The sequence below is a fragment of the Micrasema longulum genome, unplaced genomic scaffold (genome assembly GCF_059751315.1).
Source record: "Micrasema longulum isolate JH-2025_06_02 unplaced genomic scaffold, ASM5975131v1 h1tg000262l, whole genome shotgun sequence".
In the NCBI taxonomy this organism is placed as follows: Eukaryota; Metazoa; Arthropoda; class Insecta; order Trichoptera; family Brachycentridae; genus Micrasema; species Micrasema longulum.
In genome coordinates, this window is record NW_028277466.1 from 52,202 (window position 1) to 80,152 (window position 27,951).

Sequence of the window (27,951 nt, forward strand, 5' to 3'; positions counted from 1 at the left end):
ATAAAAATGCTATAAACTATTTTTTTTATTTAAGGGTATTAAGCATTATTATATATTTTGTTTTTTCCTTCTTATAGACGATGAAAAAATGTCATGTTCCGGATCAATATGTGCCACTCATCCTCCGGGTAACACGCCTAAGCCTAGGCCACCCCATGTGTCGTCTTGTGATAAGTTGAAGTATGTCAGAGGAGCGCCGCGTCCTCCCCCGCGCTGCTACCCACCGCCGTGCCCTCCGTGGTGCCCCCGTCCACCGTCGTGCGCACCGCCATGCCCACCGCCGTGCCCACCGCCGTGCCCACCGCCGTGTGCACCGCCGTGTGCACCGCCATGCCCACCGCCGTGCCCACCGCCGTGTGCACCGCCGTGCGCACCACCATGCGCAGCGCCGTGCCCAGCGCCGTGCCCAGCGCCGTGCCTCCGTCTGCCGCCAAGCCCGCTACCGTGCCCTCGTCCCCCGTTGTGTCCTCGCCTCCCGGCATGCCAGCGACCGTGCCCATGTCCGTCACCATGCCCGAGATTGCCGGCACGCCCGCCACCTTGCCCGCCTTCGCCTCCGTGCCCGCCGCCTTGCCCCCCACCGAGCTCTTCTCCACCACCGAGGGCTCTCCCATTACCGAGCCCACCGCCGAGTCCGTGCCCGCCCCGGTGCCCCTCCTCGCCGCCATATCCCTGTCCGCCTCCATGTCCCTGTCCATCAGCCAGCTCGTCAAAGTATTTTATTTATTTACTTATTTAATATTTTACAATTTGTGTGGTGTCTGTGGTGTCCCATGCGTAGAGGAAAATTTTACATTTAAAAAAATCTATTTTTAATCTTTAAAAACCCGTAAGAGTTATATAAAAAGCATAACAAGGTCTAGTCTAGTCTAGTCACAATAGTACATAGAAAACTTGGTGGAAGCAAAAGCGGGAGAGAGGTGTTTATAATTGAATTTGATTCAGCGATCGTATAAAGGAAGAAAATTTGTTTTCAGAAAAATCAAGACTGGTATATTTGTTGGCAGACCTAAGAATTCTGGGCTTAGGGGAATGAAAACCATAGTTAGTTCTATGGTTATCGCCATGAAAGAGTACGTTTTGTCTGAGCTCAGTAGTTCAGGCGCATCAAAGAGTGAGTTGAGAATTTTAAATAGAACTAGAAGGTCGGATTTATTTCGACGGTCTTGAAGAGAATATTTGAGCTAGTTTCTAACTCATTATACGTTTATTTTCTAATACAGTAAAACAAATTTATTGTAGTATTGGCATCACTTTTATTCGTATAATTATTCTTTGCATAGTAGGGATAAATATTTTTGTATTAAAATTCAGCATATTAATACAAATTTTACTTTCCAAATCCGATATGAAAATGTCCTTTTAAAGATTACAAAAAATGAACTTCTTAATTTAAATAAATATGAGAGATATATCAAGTCTCGTATCATATGTAGACTCGTGTTTCACCGCAGCCACATGAGAGTTAAATATCTAAAGGTTTTATTTCTACAAATTATAGGTGCCTACCCTTACCAGTACAACCCTGTAAAAGTCCATGCGAGCCCGCCACATCGGATTACGTTGCACGTTAGTAATAATTAATTAGTTAATCCAACGATAGCAAATATGACACGGAATAATTTCAGAAGTTACATTATAACGAAATTGTGTCTTTCAAAAGTCTATATGGTCAATTAATAGCCACAATGAGGATTTTCAGTGCTGACGGAAATCGGATATAAAAAATGTTTTCTTGCGCGCAGTAAATATTAGAGCATTCAATTGCATAACGAAGTTTCTTGAAAATGTATGAAAACAACGATATAAATTATTTTAATTAAAACGAACTACATTGAACGACGTCACTAGGTTTTCCGGATCAACAAATCATAGTGTTGTGATAAAGTTCAGGTTAACGTGAAGCCAATTCACCGATCAGCCTAACTCACTGAAGAGAACTTGTGACGTCACGAGCGGAGTAATTTCAAAATTCCATGCTTTAAAATGACGTAGCGCTGATAATACTATACATCAAAATATTTCATATCTTTTTGGCTTAGTTTAGGCGTTTATTAACACGTTAATTGCCAGCCTAAAATATTAAAATCTTGAAAATTATCATATTGGCAAATCAAACAATAAAAAATAAGACCATAGATTAATGTGTACATATGTATATATTGTTGTAAAAAACGTAAAAATGATAACTCCGCATGTTCTGCTGATTGGTGAATTGGCTTCAATCTAATGGAAATATTTTACAACACTATCGTTGATTGATTCTGAAGAACTCGTGACGTCATTCAAAGTAGATTATTTTTATATTTTTTTTACGGCGCGTAAGAGAACATTGTTTACATTTCCCGTAGCACTAAACTTCCTCATTACTTACCGGTTTCAAAACTGCACAAGCTTACTTATCAAGGTACAATTTACTTTACAAGTTGTTGAAAAAAATACATCAAAAATTTACCACTTAGAAATGAAAAAAGGCCATAAATAATATGTTAAAATGATCATCTATACAATATTTCTCAGTAATTTTGTAAGTGCAAATGATCGAATTTCAACCCCTCTTACACCTCACCCCTCACTCCGTAAGGGTTGGTTTTAAAATGCATGTCGTGTTGGTTTTATATTTTTGTGCAACAACTATGGTAAAGGTGTATTGTGGGTTTTGCGTGTTGGTTTAATTGGTATCCTGACGAAGAGAAGGGTACGTCTCAAAACCAGTAGACATCGAAAAGTCGGTAAGTGGTTATATATAAATATTTAATAACGTTAAGTTAAATGTTTAACCACAAAGTTGATGCTTTAAATATTAATAATAAAGTTGTTTTTTATTTTACTAATCATGTTTGGTTGATATCAAAATTATTATATGTATAAATAAAACTATACCTGATTTGTTTTTATTTGTAGGTGGTCGCTGTTCCCGCCGTAAACGTTGCTCATCTTCTGCCAATGTTCCCTCATCCACACGAGAAAATTCAGCTAAAAAATCAAAAGGTATCCTATCAATAAAAATCTGGCTGATTCTGAAAATGCCAAAAAAAACTTGCTATTATAATTATGGTATTGAGATTTGTAAAGTAGTAATTTTACGCAACCAAACAAGTGAAAGCTCTACGCAAAACTGATCCCTAGGAGTCATTTTTTGGATCTGATTACTTGAAAATGGCCGAAACTACTCAAAAACGTTAAAATATGTACCGACAGTAATTAGTTATACCAAATACATTCTCGTATAAGAGATATATGAGTTATTTTACCCCTGGAAAAATTTGTACTGAGCAAAGCGTTAATCTCCGCGCTGGATTTCATTTTGCAGAATTTTTACCCGAGATTTACCTTTAAAATAGTATAATTTAAAAAAAAAATATTTGTTTATTTTTTCATACATATATTATTTTCATGAAAATATAATTACAAAAATACGCTTTAGAAAAATACGTCTTAAGATTAAGCTAAAATCAATTCAGCATAATTTTACGGCGTCGCATTGATTGCAGATATTTATTTATTTATTTTAGTATAAAAAAATCAGTTTTACTGGGTGGATGCATTTAAGGTCTTATTGTTAAAACCGGTGTTGAGCGGAAATGTTTTATATAAGTTGTAGAACACAATATTTCACTGCCCTCTGGGCCGACACCTGGAGCAAAAGCCCGATTACCTTACATTTATCAACACGGAAAGTGTGGAGATGATTACGAAACTTCTATTTTTTTAATTGATGTTTTTAGATGATGAGAGATCGACATGTTCTGGTTCAATATGCGCCACCTGTCCTCCGAATAAGATGAAACGCAATAGCAGCGCGTACTCCACCCCCTGTGAGAAGCTGAGACACGTGAGGGGGCAGGCGTGTCCCGCCCCGCGCCCCCGGCCCCCGGAGTGCCCGCAGGCGTGCCCTTACCTACCGCCGAGCCCCCCCGGGTATTACATAATATTTACATGTCCTAATATTCATGGGACATTCCCTTAAGACAAATATTACAATAGAAACATTACTTGCGCCCTTGAGGTATTATATTACGAAAATGGCGCTATATAAGTTATCCATAATAATAATAATAATTGACATCCATTCCTAGAGAAGCAATATTACTGATGATTGAACTGTCATTTTTTACAGATAGTTAGGTAACAGTGATTACTACTACTACTACTACCATTACGCCATTTCCCCGTAGGGGTAGGCAGAGAGAATGAACCGCCACACACGTCTTGGCAAAGGGGTACATGGTACATGTGGAATAATCTACCCACTAATGTTAGAGACGCCCCTTCTTTATTTACATTTAAGTCAAGATTGAAATGTTACTATCTAAATATTTAAATTGTTCCTTTATCCTACTTCTTTCCTTCCCATCCCCTCTCCTCTCTTCATAGTATAGTGTTAATTATTTTTAGGTATATTTATTTTCGTTAATCTTTGCTTTTAATTTTTGTATAAAATTGTAAGATTCAATATGTCCATGTATTTATCATTTTCTCAAACTGAACGGTTTGGGTAGGTAGGAAGAAATAGCCTTAAGGCAATGCCCGCCCTTATATGAATATATATTGTATATGTGTATAAAGTGTCAAATAAATAAATAAATAAATACATGGTACATCTGTTATTTTCTATACTGTACTGGACAACTAATAATTCCTTCTGTCACATAGCTTAAAATGTTAAAATAACAGATGAACCCATATTCCGATATGGCCATTTTGAAAGATGCCCTAGATACAGGAAAATATTGATATTGAGAAATAATTTAAAACTTTTTGAATATACACAAATTTCGTGTATTTTTTTATCAAGCTGTGTATGTCAATTATTTTATTTTACAAGCTCAAAATATTGTTAATTTTTTTTATAAATTAGGTGTCCCACACCCTCTCCGGTACTCCATATACCCCCGTGTCCCCCCGGTCCACCACCCCAACCCGTGCCCGAGACGCCGCCCCCTACTCCGGACAGTACATGCAGTAAGAACAAATAATTTAACGTAGTTATGCAGAAAGCAGCCAGTCTACTAGTTTGGAATAATGAGATATTTATGTTATCGGTTGCAGTAAGATCAATTGTGTTGTTGTGTTGTGTTGTGCTAAAAACAGCCAGGCCGTTTTCATCGAAAAAACTGTAATAATCACCTTCTGAAAATAGTGTTAATCACAAAACTGACATTTCTCAATTTGCAGAAAACACCGCACTAGAAAATGATGCTGATAGGATGCCGGTAAAATCGACAAAATCAATGTCTCGTTGTCTCATTTTCCACAGCTCAAAACTGAATTGATTTTTCTTTTTTGAAAATGAGTATCAGAATTAAATTTTCTGTGTCGGTACTTTTTCAGTTTTAATAAAATATCATGCAGATAAAACTGAGCGCTTTTTTGAGTTTTTTGACGGTCCTATTTCCATATTTTTCGCAGTATCAATCCTGGGGATTGGTTTGCAGCAAAGTTCTGCATCTCGTCCTCCACAGGTCTCTATTTACTGCAGTAATGAGGGATGCATCCCTCATCAGCACGATAATTTAAATCCTCGCACACTTGCTCCAAATACTCCCGCCGGGGGCACCCTCTGCGATTTGTCCCCTCAGCTATTGCCTCTATTATGTCATGCAGGAGATCCTCACGGCGCATAATGTGGCCGATCCGCCGGGCTCGCCTCTCTGAGATGGTTTAGATTAGTTGTTTTCTTTCTTCGATTCTGCTGAGAACCCCGTCATTAGTAGTTTCCATAAGAAACAATTTATCAAAAAAATCAAAGCGATAGACACACTAATTATGAATTTATATATAGTAAAAAATCACTGATATAGTGTCATTATCCAGAGAGAAAATACGGAAATACGTTTGCATTAAGAAAAATCATACCACTGAGAAATTATTTGTAAACTAGCAGGCAACAGTCGGCTTTCGCCGACTGTTGTGTGCTAGCTATCTTTACAAAACGATTTAGGACGCATGTGTATTTTAATAAGTGAATTGATGACATTTCACCCGTAGCGTCAAATGACGCAGGGTGGATTCATTGATTATTATTTCATTTATCAATAGGCAGACATACGAAACTGTACGCCATGAAGTTGACTAATCTCCACTCGATTTTTTTTAGAAAATTTTCACCCGCGAGTAGGAACTAATGAAATGAAATCAAAAAGAAATATAATAAATATGTGTCCACCCACCCTAATTATACCGGTCCGAGCGAATTGACGCGATACGTGTGAAACCGGTCTATACATGACAGACTCAATCATTTTAAGACTATTAATATTAACATAGTATATTAGACTATAATATTATAGATATGGATCTTCATAGACAAAAACGACATGTCTCAGTGAGCAAATGAGACGTCACTAACTCTCCAAATGTCTATACTTCTATATTCTTTCTCACAAGTATAGTTTTAGATTTATTGTTTTTTTTTTATGTATCGTCTTTTTGCTTTTTTTTAGGTGATATGGCATCCATGTGTGCCACTTGTCCCCCGGGCTGCAAATGTAACGTCTATACAACCCTACGTATCAAGTTGAAGAGCGTCTTAGAGTCTCTGTACCAGACCAAGTATATTAAATTTACAATATTTTGAGTTTTCTCCAAAATTTTTGTAGACAGAAGACGGGATTTCACACCTTAGGGAGTCATTAAGATTCGCAAATTACAACAGGGATGAAGAACATTTTGGAAAATGGAAAGTCAGACAGGTCAGAGGTGATGATGTTTGGCGATGTTCCAAAAGAGCATGGTCCCCGTAAAGCTAGGGTTTCCTAGGACAGCGGTTCCCATATTTTAACGGCCGTAGTGAACGGTGATGCAGTGGACAGCCGTCGTAAAGGTGATTAGAGAGTGGTTTCCTTGGAAAACGGTGTTCAATGGTGTTGATAACACCGTTTTCCTAGAAAACCACACTCTAGTCACCTTTACGACGGCTGTCCACTGCATCACCGTTCACTACGGCCGTTAAAATACGGGCACCGCTGTCCTAGGAAACCCTAGCTTAAGTCTCCGAAAAAAATATTTGTGCTTCTGATGCAGTGTTTTGGAAAAAAAAATCCTAAATAAACTTTTTTGGCACGAAATTCGGCGTGTTTAACGCTATAAAAAATATTTTGTTTACACTACGGCGGAATAACATACACCGTCATTTCAAGGCTAATGGTGGAGTTTCACGATAAAATTGGCTATAGTATTGCCCGATGTATGTGAAAAAAAAAGCTTAGATAAGACTATCTGTCAGAAAACATCGAGAATTTACTTAAGTCCCTATTAATATTTTCAGACGTTTTCTTATTAGCGAAATACATACAAAATCCATATGAATGTCGTGACTGCCAAAATAAGGGAAAACTGGGGCTAGTTGATATACAGTTTAATTTTGGACATTGCCTCTGAATTGAAATATTTTGGTGATCTTTAAAAAAAAACTTACTTCGACTTCATTTTTAGAATGCATTTTGCACAATTTTGAAGGAGTATTTTTTATAAATCGTAATGCAAATTTAAACGCGTTGTAAGTATTTTCCGAATAGCCTCACATGTCAATTGACCCCGGAATATATTTTTTTAAATATGGGTACAAAAGTAAACAGAATCTAGATTGCGCTTAACTTATATATAGTAGGTAAATAATAATTTGTTGGTGTGACGTTAATACAAACAAAAATCATAGGAAATTATCATTTAAACAAAGAATATTAGAAAAAAAATCAAAAAGAAGAAATAATAGTTTAACGCGTTTTTACACAAGTATTTTTATTTATTATTTTTTTATTTTGTCTTTAAATAGTACAAACATAATAAATGAATGTCCTAATATTAACTTATATCTAATTATTATTAAAACATATACTAATTATTAACATTTTTCAAACGATATACGTACACTTAAAAAGAAAACTTCTATAAAGCTAACACGAAAATTTATCTGCTAAACACATGTTTTTTTAATTGACATTTAAATGAAATAATATCTTTCTGCTCTCTTATTTCCAATGGTATTTCCTTATAATATAACTGTACAGCTCGGTGCATCAATGAGTTCTGTGTACTTGTTTTCCTACGAAATGGTAGTCTTACTTCATGTTTATTTCTTTCATTGATTAGAAAAAACCTTTTGAGTCAACTCTTTTGACAGTATTGACTTTTGATGCTGAAGTTCTTTAATCGTCCGCTTCTTCCAGACTGGTAGAGCCCTTTACCTCGGCGGGATGCTTGTTAAACAGCCTTGGTAAAAGGAATTCAACATTCGTATTTCTGTTATTTAGATATCTTAATATTTTTATTTTCGGAGTATTTTCTTGTAGTCGTAAACAAGTTGTCCCAGAGTAGAGTTAGAGCCTCGGACCTCCTGATCCGGAGTCCAAGACGGTACCACGGGATGCCAATCCGTCGTTATATTCTTATTTACGACAGGACACCGCTGCCCCGGCCCAGCCCCATGAAGCCGCCCCGCGCGTCCCCCCCTCCACAGCCCTGGATATCCCCGTGCCCTCCGCGGGACCCTGACCGCACCATTCCCCCTCACCTGAATACCACCGAGGATTATGTTCCTCGTGAGTTTTTATTTATTTTCAATATTTTGACCAATGGCCAAATCCCTCGACACCTGATTTAACCCTATAGAAAGATTTTCGAGAACCTCTCGAGAGAGGAAAATGGAAGCCTAGGCATTAAAAGGGCTCGTGACCTAAGATGACAGACAGCTTGCGCATGTTAGGGGATAATAAATTCGGTTTTTAGGGCCATACCGTGAAACTTCAGAGGTAAATTTTTATGATGTTACTCGAATTGTTAGGAAAATCACGTTTTGAAATTTGTTTTTAAAAAATTAAATTAAAAAAGTATTTGGCCAACAAAACCATAGCCACCGGATGCGGACTAGGAAAACAGCAGGATAGAGAAGCGGTTTGTGGAAGGTATGCTAGTCCGAGACATTAAGGGTTGACTCCATTTTCTAATTATAATATATGTGTATTTATTTATTTATTAACGGACATTGTCCATGTATACAATTTATAAGGTTTAAATATTACAATAAAAGAATAGTTTAAAACATTTTTTTTAAAAAGAAAGAAGCATTGACAAATATAAGGGACATCGAGACAAGATCTGGACTATTTATTTAGTGCTCGTTTAAATCGTTGTAAACTTAAACCAAAAAAGTCCAGATCTTGTCTTGAGTTAACAATACGACAAAGGCGGGTCATTGGAGAATTTAGGCCATAGTTTGTTCTATGCTGATCGATGAACAGTACTTCATTGTTTCTCAATCTACGAGTCGGAATATTGAATTTTACTTGTCCCGGTAATGATGGAACATCGATTATACCATTTAGTATGCCGAACATATATATGGAGTCAATATTAGTTCTACGTTTTTGTAGACTAGAAATATTTAACATTGACTCTATTTCAGCATAAGAATAATTATCTCTCTCTAGTCCGAGCATCCACGCTATTTTTCGAAGCAAGCGATGTTGGACTGATTCAATGTGATTTATGCGATTGACATAGAATGGAGACCAGACCACTGAGGCATATTCAAGAAGAGGGCGAACAGTTGAGCAATGAAGAGTTTTGATTGTACGGACATGAGTAAAATCAGAGGATATTCTGTTAATGAAGCCAAGTAATTTCAGTGATTTATTTACTGTATTATCTATATGCTCGTTGTATGTCAGTTTATAGTCCAAAACAACTCCTAAATCTCTGATGGACTTGACTACATCAATTTTGGAGTGTTTTCATGTTCATGAATTATTATGTACCATTATTTAATTACCCTTGGTTGTCTTTGCGATATAGTTTTATGTTATTTTTGTTCAGTTTCTTGTACACTCGTTTATGTTTCTTTATGTAACTATTGTGATTTGTTTAGGCCGTAGATATAATAAATAAATCTTTTTTTTTTCGTAAATAAAACGAGTTCAAATATATATATAAGAATTAAGTGTACAACAAATTCTTGAAAGTCTTCATGTGAAAAGTCGGAATAATCGACGTGCGTACATGAGAAGATGTATGAATGTGAAGGAAGCAAAGGAAGTGTGCCAGGACAGAGTGGTGTGGCGTTCTATCCTCTCTGCCTACCCCTCTGGGGAAATGGCGTGATGGTTAGTTAGTTAGTTAGTTAAGTTTACCATAAGGAATTTTCCCCTGAAGTTATGTGGTGTGGTCCTGGAACACGTAAATCACATAAAAGCGGAGACTGAAACGCCACAGATTTCAAATTAACAACCTGCATACAGCAATGACTGTGACATGGTAGATCTGGTGGCTTCTAAAAAGAATTTCAAGGCTTTTAAAAAGTTTTGTAATCATTTCGGCGAATTGATCATGTCCAATCAATTTAATCCCAGTCAGTGGAGAATTCACTTCCCTCTCTTCTCAATCCAATGAAGTACATATTATGTACTTCTGGATTACTTTCTTTCAGCACAAAGATGCTAAGGCTACCAGATTTCAGAGAGCTCCTTCGGGCAGCTTTTCTCGTTTGACAACGAGCAAATTTTCCGTGTATGTGGGCACCGCCAAGGAGACTTATGTCCTCAGATGCGGTGTGCGGTATGTGGTGGGTAAGCTGTGACATGGTAGAAATCTAAGAAATGTAATAATTGCAAACTATTTTGAGGAGAACTGTTGGTTTTATTTTCTTTCCTTTGTTCAAATGTCGCCCAAATACATATGTTTATTCTTAAAGGTAAGGGGAAACCTCCTATATGTGCTTCCATATGTGCTACGTCACCTCCTCGGGGCCAAACCCCTCCGGAGAGCAAGCCTAACACTGGTAACAAGCTAAAGTACGTCAGGAGGCCGCCCCCGAGTCCTCGTCCTCGGCCAAGCCCGCCTCCTTCTCCTTGCTTTCCCAGAAGCCCGCCCCCGAACCTTTGCCATCCCCTAAGCCCACCACCACGCTTCAAGCGTTCGCTCAACAAGTAGGTATAAAACAATTATTAAAATAGTAATGACCTCACATTAATTTTTTTACTTAGTACTTTATTTTTTAACGTTTCTCCAATACATGGATTCACATATTTTATAGAAAATCATCATATTATTTATTTTAAATTAAAGCATTATGACAAAGATCGTGTGATCTGTAAGAATTTATTAAAATTAATTATTGTTATTTTTATTTATTTATTTATTTATTATTTTCTTTATTTTTAAATATATATTATAAAGTAATGCCTAGTAGGAGAAGACCCGTGCTAAGGCAGACTAACATATTTGTTTATCTCCATATACATACACACACACACACACACTCACACACGCGCGTAATTAATATACGAAATGAACCAATTGTATCTTAGTCGTAATATCGGTGAACCTAAAACTCAAATACAATTGGTTTTAATATTGCTTTGTTTCATCCCAATTTTTTTTTCACTTCAGGCGTCTACAAGAGAATCCGAAGCCCTCTAGTCCACAGCTCCCAACTTGCGGCTCAAAATCCTGCATTCTTCCATGCAAGCCTGCCCCACCAGAACCCTGTACTTCCCCACCTCTCCCACCTCTAACACCAAACATAACCACTACTCTTCACCCATCCCTAAATCCTGAACCGTGCATTTCTCCATCTTCAACGTGCAAGCCATGCCAGTCTTGTCCACCGTGCCCGGCAATTCCGCCAAGCCAGCCATGCATACCCAATCCACCGAAACCGCCAAACCTATCTAGCCCACCTGACCCGCCGAGCCCACCATGCGTACCTAGCCCGCCCAACCAAGCTAATTTAACTAGCCAACCTAGTCCCCCTAGCTCACCCAGTCTATCTAGTCAATCTTGCCCACCATGCCAAACTGGCTCATCATTCCCATGTTGCCCACCATGCCCACCATGCTCCCCATGCCCGACATGCCCATTGTGTCCAACGTGCCCTCTTCACTCACCAAATAAACCGAGTCCACCATGCCCGCCGAGTCTAACTACTCCGCCCATTTCACCTTGCCCACCGAGTCAACCTTGCCCGCCGTGCCCACCAAGTTCACCTTGCCCGGCTTGCCTACCCGGTCCACCTTGCCCGTCATGCCCGCCATGCCCACAAAACTTACCATGCCCGCCTTGCGCTCCTATCCCACCATGCCCGGTTTGTCCCCCAAATCTACCATGTCCGCCGTGCCCACTGCCCGAATGCAAATCATGTTGTGCCACTTGCCCATCCCCGGTTCATGAGCCCCGTAATCCACCCCTACCAGCTCCTTCTCCTCCGTGCCCGCCATGTCCACCTTGCGCCCCCTGCCCACCGCCTTCGTGCCCTTCATCTAACTCAAGCTGCATTGCTTGTCCGAACTCTATTTCGGAACCTCGTGGTCCCCCTTGCCAGTCCATTAAATCCACCAACAACACTTGCCCACCGTGTACTCCATGTTCACCATGTCCAACGTGTCCACCGTGTTCAACGGTTCCACCATGCTGCCCTGTTGAATGTTGCACTGCATGTCCCCCCTCTATGCCGGGAACACAATCTCCTCCAAACGAACCTGGCTTTAATTCATGCTTACCTACTAAATCTGAGCCAGTTGATACTTCTATGCCAAGGTCTCATACTTCATCATGCTCAAAATCTACACCTGATACTTGCATTCCACCTTGCCCACCATCCCCAGATCCTGTGTCAAAACCAAACCCAAAAATTCCTCCCTGCCCACAACCTAGTTCTGTTAAATCACTACGCTCAAACCCTACATGCGTGAATAGTAACCCTCCATGTCCTCCACCTACCCTAAAGCCATCTATTGTTTCAGGTTCGCCTTCAAATTTAGTTCTTCCAAACCCATCTTGTTCTCCTAAAAACAAAGTTCCTTATACTCCAGAGCCTTGCATTCCCCTGTCTATTCCATCTAAACCTAAGCCCTACGATTCTCCAAACCTACCTTTGACACCAAAACCTTCTATTTCTCAGTGTCCGCATCTTAATCAAGAACCTTGCGTTCCACTATCCCCGCCTCAAACACTTAAACCTTCTATTCTTCCATGCGAACCTTCAACACCAAGGCCATCTATTCCCTGTTGTCCACTTCTTAAACCTAAGCTATGTATTCCTCCAAGCCAACCCCAAGCTCCAATACCATCTTCTCTTCCATACTTACCTCCAACGCCAAATCTCTCTTCACTGGAGTACTCACATTCTAAATCTGAGCACTGTATTCCGCTATCTCCACAACAATCGCCCGTATCATCTATTTCTCAAGGTCTACCTTCTACGCCAAAGATTTCTATTCCAACACCAAAACAGGAGCTTTGCGCTCCTCCATACCCAATAAATGCTCCAAAAGACTCCATTCCTCCATGCCTACCACCAATATCAAAGCCTTCTACGTGCCCGCCGCCACTTCTAGAGCCTTGCATTCCTGGATCACCACAAACCCAAAAACCATCCATTTTACTATGCATACCTCCAACGCCAAAACCTCATATTCCCCTACATGCCGATCCAAAGCTAGATCCCTCCGTTTCTCCATCTCCATCTTCAAAGACTTGCAATCTCCCATATCCACCTCCGACTTTCAATCAATCTCTACCCCCAAGCCCGCTTCCTAACCCTTGCATTCCTTCCTGCCCTAATCGTCCTCTTAAGAACTGCGATCCTCCATGCCCACCTTCCACTCCAAAACCCTCCATTCCTTTGTTTATACCTTCTAAGCCTGAACCTTTCATTGCTCCATCAAATCCTCATATATCAAAAAAATCTACTCCTCCATTTCCGCCTCCAGCTCCAAAGAACTGTGTTCTTTCTAAATCCAACCCCTTCGTTTCATCTTGCCCAACGCAAAAGTCTAGTCCACCATGCAGCTCCATACCCAGCTGCCAAACATGCCCACCCTCAACTCAGGCGCCTTCTGCTCCTCCGTTTCCACCCAAAACGATAGAACTCTGTGTCCCTCCATGCCCACCATCTATGCCAAAACCCTGCAATCCTTCAAGCCTTCCACTGACATCTAAACCCTGCACCACACTTAGCCCTTCTGTAAAACGTTGTACCCTGCCTAGCCCCCCTCCTGTGACAAAACCTTGTCCCTCACCTAACCTACCTCCGGAATCTAAGCCCAGCACCCTACTTGGCTCTACTTCTGCGTCAATACCTTGCATACCTTCTAGCCTTACTCTGACATCAAAACCTTGCACTCCACCTAGCCCTTCTTCCGCACCAAACCTTTGCGCTCCACCTAGTCTACCTCCTCCATCAAAATCCTGCTCGCCACCAAACCCTTCACTAATTGCTAAACCTTTTATCCCACCTTGTCCTGCTCCTACATCTCATTCTTGCAACTCAGCTAGCTCTCCTTTAAAGCCATCAGCTTGTCTCCCAACTTCCCCACGTCCTGCATCTAAACCTAGCCCACCTGCATCCAAACATTGTACTCCACCTAACCCTCCTCCAGAACTAAAACCTTGCTCCTCTCCTGCATCTAAACCTTACGCCCCACCTAGTACTTCTCCGAAATATAAACCTTGCACCCCACCTATCCCTTCTCCAAAAACAACACCCCTTCCCCAACCATGCCCACCTACTGCATCTCAACCTTGCACTCTACTTAGCCCGTCTGCATCTGAACCTTGCACCCCATCTAGCTCTCCTCCAACACCAACACTTTGTTCACCTCCATGCTCCTCTATTCCTCCAACTGCTCGGCCCAGTTTTATCAAACCATCGTGTCCACCCTCGCCGTGCGATTCCTGTAACTCTTCCTCCCCTATTGACACTACAAAGCCCAGCATCCACCCTTGTTCGCCTCAAATTCCAGAAGCGTGTATTCCACCGTGCCCTCCATGCAACTCCAGCCCTTGTATTCTCCCGTGTTCGCCAGCAAAGCAAGTGACTCAATTGACAAGTGTTGCCAAGTGCTCACCCGACACTCCAGCGGCGCCAGTTCTGATCATCCCGGCCTCGTGTGACACCAGCACGCCCCCTAGTTGCCCTGCTACGCTCGAGCCCCACCTCCCCCTATGTCCACCTGCCAGACCAGAGCCTTGCTGTAGCACCCCACTTCCTCCTCCTTGTCTCTCCAGTACTCGTGCGTTTCCCCGACCTAGTTACATCAAGCCCCCGTGCGCCATCCTCCCCTGCCCAGCTTACCCTTGCCCACCACCTCCCCCACGAATGTCCGCTATTACATTCATCTTTAAAATATTGATGTTTTCGGTCAAGGTAATCACATACTTTTTAACAATGTTTTTAAGTCCCAATCTGTTAAGACAAGAACTGGATTTATCATTTTATCCAGATTAATTATACTTCAATAATGATTGAGAACTTATGTGCGAAGAATATATATAAGTCCAGGCATTTACGGGCAGTCCAGCCAGCTTTAGTGATTTCTAAATTTGATTGACTGGTTAAGTTTATTAATTGATTTATCTGTAAATTATGTAATACCAGGCAATTTTGATTTGAGACTTGTTTTACTGTCACTTTCTTGCACATGCCTCCCCATAACATGGCCAGGAGCATAAATTCTCGCCGGGCATTTGTGCCGGAAAGTGAGCAGTAGCTGAAAAACACACAGGAGTGCATCTTTCCACGGCAGTTTCTTTCTGCTTTCCATAGTAAAGTGTAGAAGGTGTTGAAATAAAAACGTGATTTGATTATTTTTTTCTTCGAGTTTGATATTTTGGTATAGTGATAAAATCCGCCTAGGGTACCAGTATTTAGTAATCCAGTACTCAAATATTCAGATGGTGTGTGAGGTTATGCCGTCTGCAATGAGTATCTTGAAAACCATTAAAATCTATGATACCTCAATAATGCCTGCCTAAATATTATTAATAATCAATAATAATAATAAAAAACATTTTGACATTAATAACATATTGGCAATAGAGAATTGTTAATCAAACAAACTGGTTCAAAAATAAGTTTTCTTCTTCTTTATTCCCTTTCCACACCTAATAGTGCATAGAGCACTACATTGGTTCACCAATCGCAGCGTGTTTTGATAATTTTTGTAATATTAAGATAGGACGCGTTATCCTCTCCAGTAATAACCGAAACATACCGAATTCTTTTCTAAGATATTTATGGCGTACTACAATAAAAATGAGAATATTAATGTTGAGTGACGTTAGCATGTGCTACTTAGAGGCGATTTCGTACTTGGTACTTACGTACTTAAGCTAGGGTTTCCTAGGACAGCGGTGTCCGTATTTTAACGGCCGTAGTGAACGGTGATGCAGTGGACAGCCGTCGTAACGGTGACTAGAGTGTGGTTTCCTAGGAAAACGGTATTATCAACACCATTTAACACCGTTTCCCTAGGAAACCACTCTCTAGTCGACGTTACGACGGCTGTCCACTGCATCACCGTTCACTACGGCCGTTAAAATACGGGCACCGCTCTCCTAGGAAACCCTAGCTTTAGTAGCGTTACGAAATCGAAAAGTGCTAATGAATAACGAGCGCCCGATTGATTCCGAAACATCCCGAATGGCAGACGTATTTCCGAGTTATACCGAAGAATCCCAAATGAATCGTTACTTACAAATTATACATCGAGTATTTACAAATATGCTTCCTGCTGCTTGTGCTAATCGCCCTTCGTTGCATGTCTATATCATCTTCATCATTCAGTACTTGTTTCTAGACCGCCGTGATCGGAAGTGCCGTGATGTGGACCCAGCAGGAGGGCCTGTGGTGTGACGGCAAGACTGCGGAGGACGCTTTCCGCCGCTGGTGGGGGCTGCGCCTCCGGCCGCCCCCCACCGTCTGTCCCCCTCCCAACGTCTCTGTAAGTAATAACTTTACTAGTAACCAATAACCGTGTGTCATTATTCTGCGTCCAAGAAGATAAAGAATACAGTTATCCTTGCACCAGAATAGAATCAGAATCTTAGACGAGTGTTTCGTCTTAGGTGGTAAAAATCTGACAATGAAAATCGGCTGAAGATACGTCTGCCGATAACTTTTTTTATATGAGAGTTTCATTAATATTTACAGTTACTTCTTTTGAACAAAATCATTATAAATTTACTTCCAAAGAAAACCTTTCTATTTAGTTAAGACGAGGGAAGAACAGAAAACTCGCAGAGAGAAGGTGGACTGTTGTTCCTCAATAGACCTTCCAATCCAATTAAAGAGTTTGGCGCCCTGCAATTATTGATAATTAATATAGTAACTATACCAATAAGTCCACCTCGTAATAAACTATGCACAGCAAGCAATTGACGTTGGGTCACACCACATAGACAATGTTGACTCCTTTAAATATTTAGGTACTGAAATTACTAATTATAGTACCGAGATTAGAGCACGGCTATCAGCAGCAAACAGATGTTTTTATGGCTTGTTTAAACATCTGGGATCCAAATTACTCGTTAGAAAAACTAAGACCATTATTTACAAAACTCTCCTCAGACCGGTCATTGCATATGGTGCCGAATGCTGGGTAATGACCAAAAAGGATGAAAACATGGTTTTAGTATTTGAAAGATAAAGGAAGATATTTGGTGCTGTCAACCATAATGTGAGTGTAAAGGAGACAGTTTAATCGTAAATTAGAGGCACTAAATGGCGAAGCCAAATTGCACAATTCATAAAAACAAGAAGATTACAATGGTTGAGCCATATACACTGAATGAATGATAATCGTACTCCAAAAAATATTTTTTTTACACTCCGAAAGGGAGACGAAGCGAGGCAGACCAAAATTAAGATGGCTTGATAATGTGGAAAGCGACATTAGAGCAATTGACGTGACGAACTGGTGAAGAGCCGCAGGGTGCAGGGAGGAATGGAGACAGACTCTGGAGGAGGTCAGGGCCCACAGCGGGTTGTCACGCCACTTATGATGATGATGAAGTCCGCCTCGTAGTGCAGTGGTTGAGACGTTCGTCTACCATGCTTCTGATTTTGTCATTTTTGTCGCATAACTACTATAATTATATAATTTTTAATGCTTGAGAGGTAGATTATTTATCACACATTTTCCCCTTACATTTCAGTATTCTCCTTCAGTTGTGGAAATCAAAAATAAAGTTACATATTTCTACAACCAAATAATCAACCTCGTGTTTAAGAGTAAGTTTTTTAAAACTTCTAAAGTTGTACGTATAACTATTATTAGTTTATAATAAATAATGCACGATCTTATAAAATAAAATCTGAATAATTTATTGTGTAATTTGATTTATTTCATTGTCCGTCATTTTATTTTACCTATTCCTTTTAACTCATGATGCGTTGGCGATTAATTAGTAACATATCTAGCTATTTAGGACGTGAATATAAAAACAGAGAATATATTTTCAAAGAAGACTAACTTTTGCTTCTAAAATGAAATTTAAAAATTAAAAAAATATACTAATTATACCTTGTGTAATTTTCAGGCCTGGCGCAAGTGTTTGGAGGGGGAAATAAATAACACTTTGTTAAAATCTGAAAAAGTTTTATCTGATTTTTTGTGAAACTTGTTTGTTAAAAATGTGTTTTTTTGTTAAATAAGCAAGTATGTTTTACACTCCCAGTTAACATTGTATTTAGGGAGAATACATTTGTAATAATGTATTATCGGATCCAATTAGAATTTTCTCTATAACATGCATTTATTTTTCGTAAATACATTTATATTTCTATTTTTTAATTTATTATAGAGTAAGAGATATTTTATAATGGTAAAAAACATGAATTTTCGGCTATTTTTGTATACATTTTGCCAACTTCAATTTTACTGTTTTGTTTATTTATTTATTAATATACACGGCACGTAGCGCCTTTTTATAATGTTGTGTACAAATTAATATAAAATACGAGTATAGATATTTTAAAATATCATCCAGCCATGACATTCTGAAATCAACTATCTATCTATATGTATTTTTGTAAGTAACAGTTTTTCGTCTTGATTACTAATTTAGTTTTGTAATAGTATTTAATGTATATGATAAACCGTATAATATCTCAATGAATTTGTATAATGGTTTCGTATTTACTTATTTTTTATCATATCCCTGGATATATTTTGATATGTTCTAAACCGTTTTGTAAAAAAGCAGTAAACTATTGTTTCAGGCAGAATTAGACTAATTTCTAATTGAAAATGTACCATTGATATTTTTTTATGTATTTCCTTAGTTGCCGAGGAATAAATGAAAATACAGAAAAAGTCGGGGATTCTTCACGTTTTCAAATTAGTTAAAGACATCAGAAACTTATACGACATAACTTTTCAGTTTTGGTTTTTTCACAGTTTCAAATAAAATTGTTCATAAAATATAAAATAATTTTATTTTTAAACCTATTTATTTGTATTTTCCCTAATAAAATCTGTAAATAAAAGCAATCAGAGGTAATTTACTTGTTTTTTCATATTATATTACGTATTTACACGTGTGAAATCCAAATAACTTTAAAAAAACTGAATAAATAATTATATGCAATATGCAGATCGTTTTATTTTGCGTTAAATTTGAATAGGGGACTATTTTCATTTTCATTTTTTTTTTTTTGCACCTCAACAGGCCAGGAGGCCCAATTACAGTGGTGAATTACATTACAGAACAACCAGGCTTGAGAAAAATCACATTTTTATTATAGTGTTCTCACCGGGAATCGAACCCGGAACTTTCCGTGCGTGAGTCAAGCGTCTTGATCACTACACCACGGAGGTCGCCTAATTATATTATATATGATTATACAATAGAATGTGTAGTTAAACGATATATGACTCTAGATCAGGGGTGCTCAAACTTGAACTGCTGGCGATCTACCTCAATATTTTTAGACTACTTACGATCGACTTGAGAGGCTGCAAGTATGTGTGATGCAGGGTTGTCGTACATACACGATACACCCTACCTACCTAGGTAGGGTGTACCGTAGCATATATAGATATTAGCTTTCCGCACGGTCGATCGCGATCGACTGGTCGATCTGCATGTGATTTATGTATTTTTGGAAATACTATAAATATACTACGGTGATGGTAAAGGTGGAGGTGTATTTTAGTATTTACATGTTGGTGTAGTGAGTGTCCTGACTAAGAGACGAGTACGTCTCGAAACCGGTCGACTAAAAAAGTCGGTAAGTGGTTTCGTACTAATATTTACTTACATTAGTTAAATAATTTTTTGTTGCGTTGTTTTCAAAGTGTACAAAATGGGTCGCATTAAAAAATAATAATCCAACAACAGATTTTGACAACTTTTATGAAAACGTAATAATTTTTTTTTTCACTCTTCAAATGCACAATTGGTTTTTATGGGTTATTGTGCCGTGTCGTTCGTACTCTTTACTGACGTCTCGAATCGCATTACAGCGTCCATCATCAGGGTTGATGTATTGTTGACTATACTTTTTTAATGTGAAGCTTTTGTGGTACCACTGGCTTTTATAAAAGGAATTAATAAAATTTGGTTATGTATCCAAAATAAAAATAAAACTATTTTATTGGATTTAATTCTACTTTTTTTTTAAATATATGTAATGCGTTTCGTCTTGTTAGGTTTGATTCTAGATTGATAATGTCCTTACAAGACGAAACGCGTCACATGTATTTTCAAAAATTAAAAGTAGAATTTAAATCCAATAAAAGTGTTAGGGTTTGAACCGTCAGAAGGGTCGCAGTGAGTCACATCTTGCTGGAGGGTGTGATTCTATAAAATGCTGCGAACGCCCAGTTGCATTCCACTGGCAACACTACCGACTAGTCCAACTCGTTAGCGTCCACTTCGCGAACCAAGGGCAATGGAATCACAATCATAATATGTGAGAGGATGAAAGTCGAGTTTCTGGCGCCTCCAAACCAGAACCAACCAGCTAAGGGAAGGTAACCCCGACAGAAAAATCCACCATAGAAGGCAACGGGAAACCACTCTGGTCATCTTTTCCCGGGAGTCACTATGGTGAATACATCCAATAAGCAGTTGTCCTGGCTGCAAAAAAGCGCAGGACCGAGATGCTGATAAGGCACCGCAAGAAGAAAAAGAAAAGTGTTTTTTGTTTATATCGGATACCTTACCAAATTTCAATATGGAATTCTACCAATTATCCGCATACACAATAAAAAATAATTAATAAAGATTATAACTAAATCTAATTACATATAAACTAAAAAAAACACGCATTTAAGATTACTTATTTTATTTATCACAATGCTTGGATGGAGTCGGTATTTTTATACATTTATTCATGTAAAGTCATCAACGTTTTGTCATATCTACGTTTAAAACTCCATTTAAAATTACATCTCAGGCACAATATAATAATTTACACAAAACTTATTTTATGTAGCTTTTTTTTGGTAATTATTAGCCAAAGTCAAAGATTTGGCAGTCATTCATTATTATTAATTGTTGAATTATTATTAATTGTTAAAACGTAGTTTAAGTACACAAGCCGTAAGCCATTTTTTTTAAATACTGGGTCCCGCTTTCTTGCGTAGATACTTTTGAGTCATTTCAAGCCGGCTATCAACAGAGGTAAAACCAAGCCGTTGTCCACCTCTCGGTTTAGTGGTTAAATCATTTAGCTGCCGTGCGTGAGGTCCCGGATTCAATTACCTACGAGGTTGACACGAACCATCATTCATTTTTTAGTAAAAACGGTTTTTCCCTAAAGTATTTTTCACACTCCTTATAATATTATAGTCGACGGTATAAGACGATGCGCGAAAAGGGGTAAGGCGGGTTGTTATACCGGATAGCGGTTATTCAATTTACAATTCTAAGTTAAACATTTATTGCCAAAGAGAGGGAAAACATTTTTGAGAAGGGAAAAGTCTAGACATTTACAATTGACCTCTCATTAGCTGGATTAAGTAATCACTCTACCCAGTGTGTTACGTACACAATTTTGCCTATATTTGAACATCCGTTTATGAAGTTTTTTCCCCATTGAGGAAGTTCAGTGGCTTTATAATTTATTTCGTTTGTTAATAAACTATCAAACTGAGCTAATTTAAAAAAAATATGTATTTCTATGTATCGTATTATCAGCGCTATGATTTTTTATTTTTTTAGCTTTGAAATTACTCCGCCCATGACGTCACAAGTTCTAGTCACCGAGTTCTGCTGATTGGTGAGTGGGCTTCCTGGAAACCGGAAATCTATCACAACAATCGTTGATTGTCAAAACCTTTTGATGTGGTTCAAAGTAGTTCATTTTTATATGTTTTCGAGAAACTTCGCCGTACAAATAAATGCTCTAATTTTCTAATTCTAAACATTTTTATATCAAATTTCTCGTAGCACTAAACATCCTCATTCTTTCATCCGTTTACTTTTGAGTAGTAAAAGGGCTAAAAGCTTTACTGATGTGAGTGACTGTCAGAAAAAATCGTCCAAAGGGTCGAAGGTTTATGTTACAGAAAATGGGAGCTTTCAAAAAGAACTGGGAGTGCGGCTAGGAATAGCAGGCACCACATTCAACAGTATGAAGACGGTCGGAAGATCGAATATTTACTCAGTGAAAACCAAATGCCGCCTATATAACGCCTGCATAACACCTATTCTCCTCTATTGATGCGAATCGTGGCACCTCACTAGGGCCAAAAACAGCAAAATACTGAGTTTTGAGAATAGGTGTCTCAGAAGAATCTTGGGTGTACGGTGGTTTGACTTTGTGCGAAATGAAGTAATAAGAGAACGCACGCAGCAAACTCCGGTGACAACTGTCATCAAGTGGAGGCGATACGGTTGGCTAAGCCATGTACTGCGGATGCCTTCTGAGAGCCTTAACCGCGCTGGCCTACTTTACAAGGCATCAGGTTCTCGACGTGCTGACTGTTCGTCGGCAGTTCATGTCAGAACTACGAGATGCGAACCTGACTTGGGAGGATGCACAGGAGCTGGCAGCCGACAGAGACGTCTGAGGATCTTCGTGGACACTATATGCTCCAACTAGGGAGCGGACATGAAATGATAATGATATTCATCTGGCTGAATTATTTCACCTACTAGGCAACGCCTGAAAACACTTTATGCTTCTAGACTTCCATATTATACGAGTATTCTTCTCAAAAATGTTTCCCTTCGAGTCCCAGTCGAGATACTCTTCTATGCATCCCTTTCCGCGCACGTTCTTACGGCGAGCGTGCTATAAGGGTGGACATCCGCCAGGGTGCACTCTGTCACGAGCCCTACATGTAGCCGTAGCTGGCGTACTGCTGAGGGTACGGGGGCTGCTGCCTGGAGCCCCGCCGGGGCCGGGCCCCCGCGGGCGCGGGGCCCGCGCCGGGGGGCCAGGCCGGCGCCCCCTGCTCGAGGGGAGAGGACACCATGTACTGCAGGTGGCGGATGTAGCATATCGCTATTCTGAAAGAATTAAACACATTTAATTGAAATAAATGTCTGCGCTATATAAATGCTATCGACTCAATGGCGTCTCTTAAGTTAAAATTCTGAACAGGGAAATCGAGTGAAGATAAGTCCACCTCGTATGTGCAATGGTTGGTGCGTTCACCTACCATGCTTAATTCCTGGGATGGTCGACATGAAATATTGATTAAAATTGCCATATTTTATGATCCTGGGTCCATATTCTAATCAGAAGTTAAAATTTACCTTAAATTTTATCTACAAAGTAAAATTATATTTTCTGTGTGAAACATAGTTTTTTTTTTCTAAACAGTGAGGAAGTTCAGGGTCTCTTTTTTAAAAAATTATTAATAGAATATTAAAGTAAGCCTATTTTTTTATTTTTTTTATATTTTTATATATCGTATTATCAGCGCTATGATTTGTTAAATTTTTGTATTTCTGAAATAATTCCGCATGTGACGTCGGAGGTTGTTCTATGACAGCTCTTTTATTTTTGTACATAATGTTATTTGTACATTGGGGGCTTATTGCCAAATGGCAGTTCTTCCGATTGGTTCGTTTACGGTGACCAAACCGGATATCCTTCAAAGCTCTCATATCATTGGATGGTTCATATGAACCAATGACGTCATTCAAAGTAGTGTGTTTTTATAAAAATATTGATCATTATTTTTTCGTACATTTTTAAGAAATTTTACCGTACAATTTTATGCCCTAATTTTTACCGCGCGCAAGAAAACATTTTTGTATCCAATTTCCCGTATGGCTGGAGTTCCTTATTGCAGGTTACTGACGTAGATACTTTGAATTTTCATACAAATATACACATTTTCGTACATAAATATCGATGTTACTTTGTACCGTCTCGATATGCACCGATGAAGATCGCGTTTATAATCGCGGCCCTGGACTATCACCCGAAGCATATGGCTGATCACCTTATCTTCGTGAAACAAATGCTGCCCTATGCGCCATTGGTTGATTATGATGAATAAAATGTAGTTACACCGAGAAATTTTAATTCAAAGAATTAAACAAATCAAGAAATTGTTTTTTTATATTTTTATTTTATTTATTTTAATTTTACAATACACCCAGGGGGCATTTATTAAAATAATACAGGTAAGTACAAACAAAGTAATGACTTAAAAAATAAACAAAACCACTTTTTTTTAAGACATGTAGAAATCAAAAAAGCATACAGCAATGCAAAATCAAAAGTAAAAACTTTGCGTAATAAATAAGATAAAAATATGGATTTAATGTAACATTAATATTGTTACATTTAAAAATATACATAATAAAAAGTAATAATGAAATACAGTAGGGATATAAAGTAAATTAGAAAAATTAAAGAGCAAATTGAAAATAATAATTCTTTCCTTTTTCCTTTTTAAATACAAAAAAATATGGCTTTAACAAATTAATATTATAATAAAAATTAAATAACAGTTTGTGTATTAGATAATAATGGTACGCATTTTAAAAATATTTCAAAACTAACCATCACGCCGTTTCCCCGTAGGGATGGACTTGATCGTGCTGTGTCTTTCTCGGTCTTCCTCGTTTTCTGCATCCATCAAAATTCGCATCAAAGATTATTTTATCCGTTCTTTCGTTGTCCATTCGCTCTACATGTACAAACTAACGTGGCACCCCTTTCTTGATTCTGTCGATAATGCATGTCTCAGCCTTACACAGTTCACGGATCCCGACATTTGTGCACCTATCATACATCGTTTTATCACGCATTCGCCTGAGGGATCGCATTTCGACGAAAGACATAATTATTTTTCCAAGTCCATACTTCGCACCCATACATTAGAGTTAGAGCACTAGAACTCCATTGTGAACTGCTAGTTTTGCCTCCTGCGATAAACATTTGTTTGCCAAAGTAGATTTTAGTGCACCGTTCACCCTGTTCCCGGCACTTACCCTCCTTTTAATATATTTCTCAGTATTTCCATCCCTAGTAAACATACTTCCAGATACGCAAATTCTTCTACCTGATTCAGAATCGTTCACACTGTTCTCACATTTAGTTATATTTTCATTCCTTTCAAAAACCATCACTTTCGATTTATCAACATTCATAAGTAAATCGCTTTTCTTGCATTCATCGTAGACTTTTGTAACCAAGAATTGCAGGACTTCTTTGCTGCTAGGAAGAAGCGCGGCATCATCCGCATACAGAAGACAGTTAACAGTTATACCCTTAGAGTATATACATCTATACCACTCATTTTCGATCCCATTCTCAAATCTTTCAGTTCTTTCATACAGTCATAGATGTATGTATATGTTGAAAATATTTGAAAAAATAATTTCAGAAAGAGATACAATAATAATACACAACAAGAACAGAGAAAAAATGCATTAAAAAGAAAGTTTTATATCGACTCTTATAATTTACTTTAAACTAGCGGACCCGACAGACGTTGTCCTGCCCAAACGTTGGCTTGCCTGCTATCATCTTGGAAAAATAATTTTCATCTAGGTACTTGATTATGATTAAATTCCAAAACTAAAATTTGTTGATATTCAAAAAATATTGAATTTAAGTATGTACTTGTTTATGGTTGAATTCCAAAACATAAAATAAATATTTTTTCAAATATGGCATTCTTTTTGCAAACGTCAAACTCCGGTCGTCTCACCAACAAAGTGGTGTACTTATGTAGGAATACGGTTTTTTTAAATGTATTGAATATAATATTCTTTAAGTGTTACTTAAAATCTAATAAAAAAAATAAATAGGTAGAAATTATAAGGAATTTAAGGAAAGAATCTGATTGAGATCCACAAAAAACAAATGTTGTTTGTAAACATTCAAAAACAAACTTTTTTATACACAAAAAAACAACATCTTTCCATTTTTTTGCAAATGCATTCTCCTCGAATGCAACCCTGGTAGATCGATGAATAAAACATTTATGCTCCTAACTTTTTTTTTACATATTAGATTGAAGATTTTAATATCTACGAACACGCACAGCGCAAAGATCTATATTTCTCTGAAAACCGCACGTAAATCGGTTAAGCCGTTAAGGGGGAATACGGTGACATCACACGAACAGAGAAATTATATATATAAAGATAATGCATGTAAGAACGTTTAAACATAAATCATTGTTGTATAAAAAATGTCTATATCACAACTATTTTTTTTCCTATTTAATGTAATTTATTATCATCCCCACCATTCCTTTATCCGCGCCTATAAGTGCATAAGGCACTGCATTAGTACACCAATGATAATACCAATATTTCTTATTCGTAATGCCCATAAAGGATATGCTCGTAATGTGCATAAGCACATAAATTTGTGTCTTTTGTTATTCATGAACAAACATATTGTTACCTAACTATAGTTCACTGGAAAACAATGGCATTATTCTAAAAGAGATAAACGTAGAAAAACATCTTACTATATGGGGGGGTATTTTTGTCTCCATGGCCCGATTGATCTCGCTGGAAAAACCGTGTTCTAAAAAAATGGCCAAGAATATTATTACGTGATAATAAATTTATAATCGTACCTTAAGCATTCTATTTTGGAGTATTTTTTCTTGGAAGGTTTGGTGACGGGAAGCTTGGAGCGGAGGAGGTCGAAGGCTTTATTCATATCTCTCATCCTCGTTCTCTCTCTGTCGCAGGCTGACTTCTTGTACTCTGAGAAGAATGGAAACACTTCGTGAAACACAGAAAACAATAACATTGCTAAACTAATAAAAATTCATTTGAATCACTATCGCAAAATTTGAATTTACGATGCATTAGACAAAAAACTGGCCGTGTGAACGTGTGATTAATATGTTGATGTAAATTGCAACGCAATATTACTTAACAAAATAAACCAGATTAACATATTGCATTGAGTAACTAAATACCTTCCCGATAAACCTCAATTAAACAATAATTATAAACCCCAACATCTCACATGCAAAGTGAAAAACTTATATCTGCAGAAAATTGAGTTGAATGAACATATTGCGTCATTGTTTCGGTTTTCAGGAACAGTAAAAGAAAATGACAATCTCATTGCCGGAGAAATAGTATTTTGCACGAGTGACTAATGCTACAAATACGAAAGGTTCTTGGCTATTTCTACTTTAATATCACCATATGGCGTCGTAAAAAGTGGCTGAGAGGAACCTCTCTCCAGTTGCAGGGCCCTCTCTCGCCAGGACAGGCCCGGCGGGGGCTCCTCGGGCAGGCGCCCCTGGACGAAGGCCTGGTACTCCGCGCCGGAGGGCTCCGCGCGCCGGCCGCCGGGACTGTCCCCGCGGAAGGCGGCCGCGGCGGCGGCGGCGGCGGCCCGCTCTCTCTGGTGCGGCGACGTCTTGTCGTACTTCTTGTGGTAGAAGGTCTGCGCGCCGCCGTCGTCGTACTTGTCCGCCTTGTCCGGCCCCCCGATCTCGAGGATCACCCTGTCCTCGTCCTCGCGGCTGCTGCGGTCGCTGTCGAAGCCCTCGGACACCCGCCGCGGAAAGTTGCTCACGCACACGGGCACCAGAGGAGCGTACTCGCCGTACAGCTCCCCGTAAGGAGGGGTCTTGCTCATGGCGCTCTTGTGCGACACGTACGATATTTCGTCACGGACTGAATCAATTTCTGTAATTAATAAGGATTTGGAACGGTAGCGTGTTTGTTTGATCACCGTTTGTGGACACAAGTGTGAAGACAGATGATAGCTATGTCAGG

The 27,951-nt window shown here is 38.7% G+C and overlaps 3 protein-coding genes across 4 annotated transcripts; 2 read left to right on the forward strand and 1 right to left on the reverse strand.

Annotated features, from left to right (window-relative positions):
• Positions 1 to 1,549: 1,549 nt before the first annotated feature.
• On the forward strand, positions 1,550 to 12,261 carry LOC148283066 (uncharacterized). The gene is made up of 8 exons (XM_088224098.1): positions 1,550 to 1,569; positions 2,905 to 2,991; positions 3,729 to 3,921; positions 4,862 to 4,965; positions 8,295 to 8,543; positions 10,691 to 10,925; positions 11,389 to 12,120; positions 12,192 to 12,261. The coding sequence occupies exons 3-8, from the start codon at positions 3,785 to 3,787 to the stop codon at positions 12,259 to 12,261; spliced, it is 1,527 nt and encodes a 508-aa protein (XP_088080224.1). The 5' UTR covers positions 1,550 to 1,569; positions 2,905 to 2,991; positions 3,729 to 3,784.
• On the forward strand, positions 12,142 to 21,896 carry LOC148283067 (uncharacterized). The gene is made up of 4 exons (XM_088224099.1): positions 12,142 to 15,145; positions 16,578 to 16,721; positions 17,935 to 18,010; positions 18,319 to 21,896. Exons 1-4 carry the CDS (start codon positions 12,446 to 12,448, stop codon positions 18,351 to 18,353), a joined length of 2,955 nt encoding a protein of 984 aa, XP_088080225.1. The 5' UTR covers positions 12,142 to 12,445; the 3' UTR covers positions 18,354 to 21,896.
• Positions 21,054 to 27,933, reverse strand: sage (salivary gland-expressed bHLH). 2 transcript variants are annotated; one of them, XM_088224100.1, is made up of 3 exons: positions 27,370 to 27,933; positions 26,787 to 26,919; positions 21,054 to 23,241 (listed from the first exon to the last, which is right to left on the reverse strand). In XM_088224100.1, exons 1-3 carry the CDS (start codon positions 27,809 to 27,811, stop codon positions 23,067 to 23,069), a joined length of 750 nt encoding a protein of 249 aa, XP_088080226.1. In that variant the 5' UTR covers positions 27,812 to 27,933; the 3' UTR covers positions 21,054 to 23,066. The 2 variants fall into 2 exon arrangements, with proteins under 2 accessions (XP_088080226.1, XP_088080228.1); XM_088224102.1 differs by having other exon boundaries at positions 27,403 to 27,919.
• Between the last annotated feature and the right edge of the window lie 18 nt (positions 27,934 to 27,951).

Coding starts and splice junctions, on each gene's coding strand:
- LOC148283066 (XM_088224098.1), top strand. CDS start 3,785: ATGAAACGCAATAGCAGCGCGTACTCCACCCCCTGTGAGAAGCTGAGA. Junction 8,544..10,690: donor CACCGAGGATTATGTTCCTC/GTGAGTTTTTAT, acceptor TTATTCTTAAAG/GTAAGGGGAAACCTCCTATA. Junction 12,121..12,191: donor CCATGTCCGCCGTGCCCACT/GCCCGAATGCAA, acceptor CACCCCTACCAG/CTCCTTCTCCTCCGTGCCCG.
- LOC148283067 (XM_088224099.1), top strand. CDS start 12,446: ATGCCGGGAACACAATCTCCTCCAAACGAACCTGGCTTTAATTCATGC. Junction 15,146..16,577: donor TATTGATGTTTTCGGTCAAG/GTAATCACATAC, acceptor ACTTGTTTCTAG/ACCGCCGTGATCGGAAGTGC. Junction 18,011..18,318: donor AATCAACCTCGTGTTTAAGA/GTAAGTTTTTTA, acceptor TGTAATTTTCAG/GCCTGGCGCAAGTGTTTGGA.
- sage (XM_088224100.1), bottom strand. CDS start 27,811: ATGAGCAAGACCCCTCCTTACGGGGAGCTGTACGGCGAGTACGCTCCT. Junction 26,920..27,369: donor ACTTTTTACGACGCCATATG/GTGATATTAAAG, acceptor CATTCTTCTCAG/AGTACAAGAAGTCAGCCTGC. Junction 23,242..26,786: donor TCCAAAATAGAATGCTTAAG/GTACGATTATAA, acceptor TAATTCTTTCAG/AATAGCGATATGCTACATCC.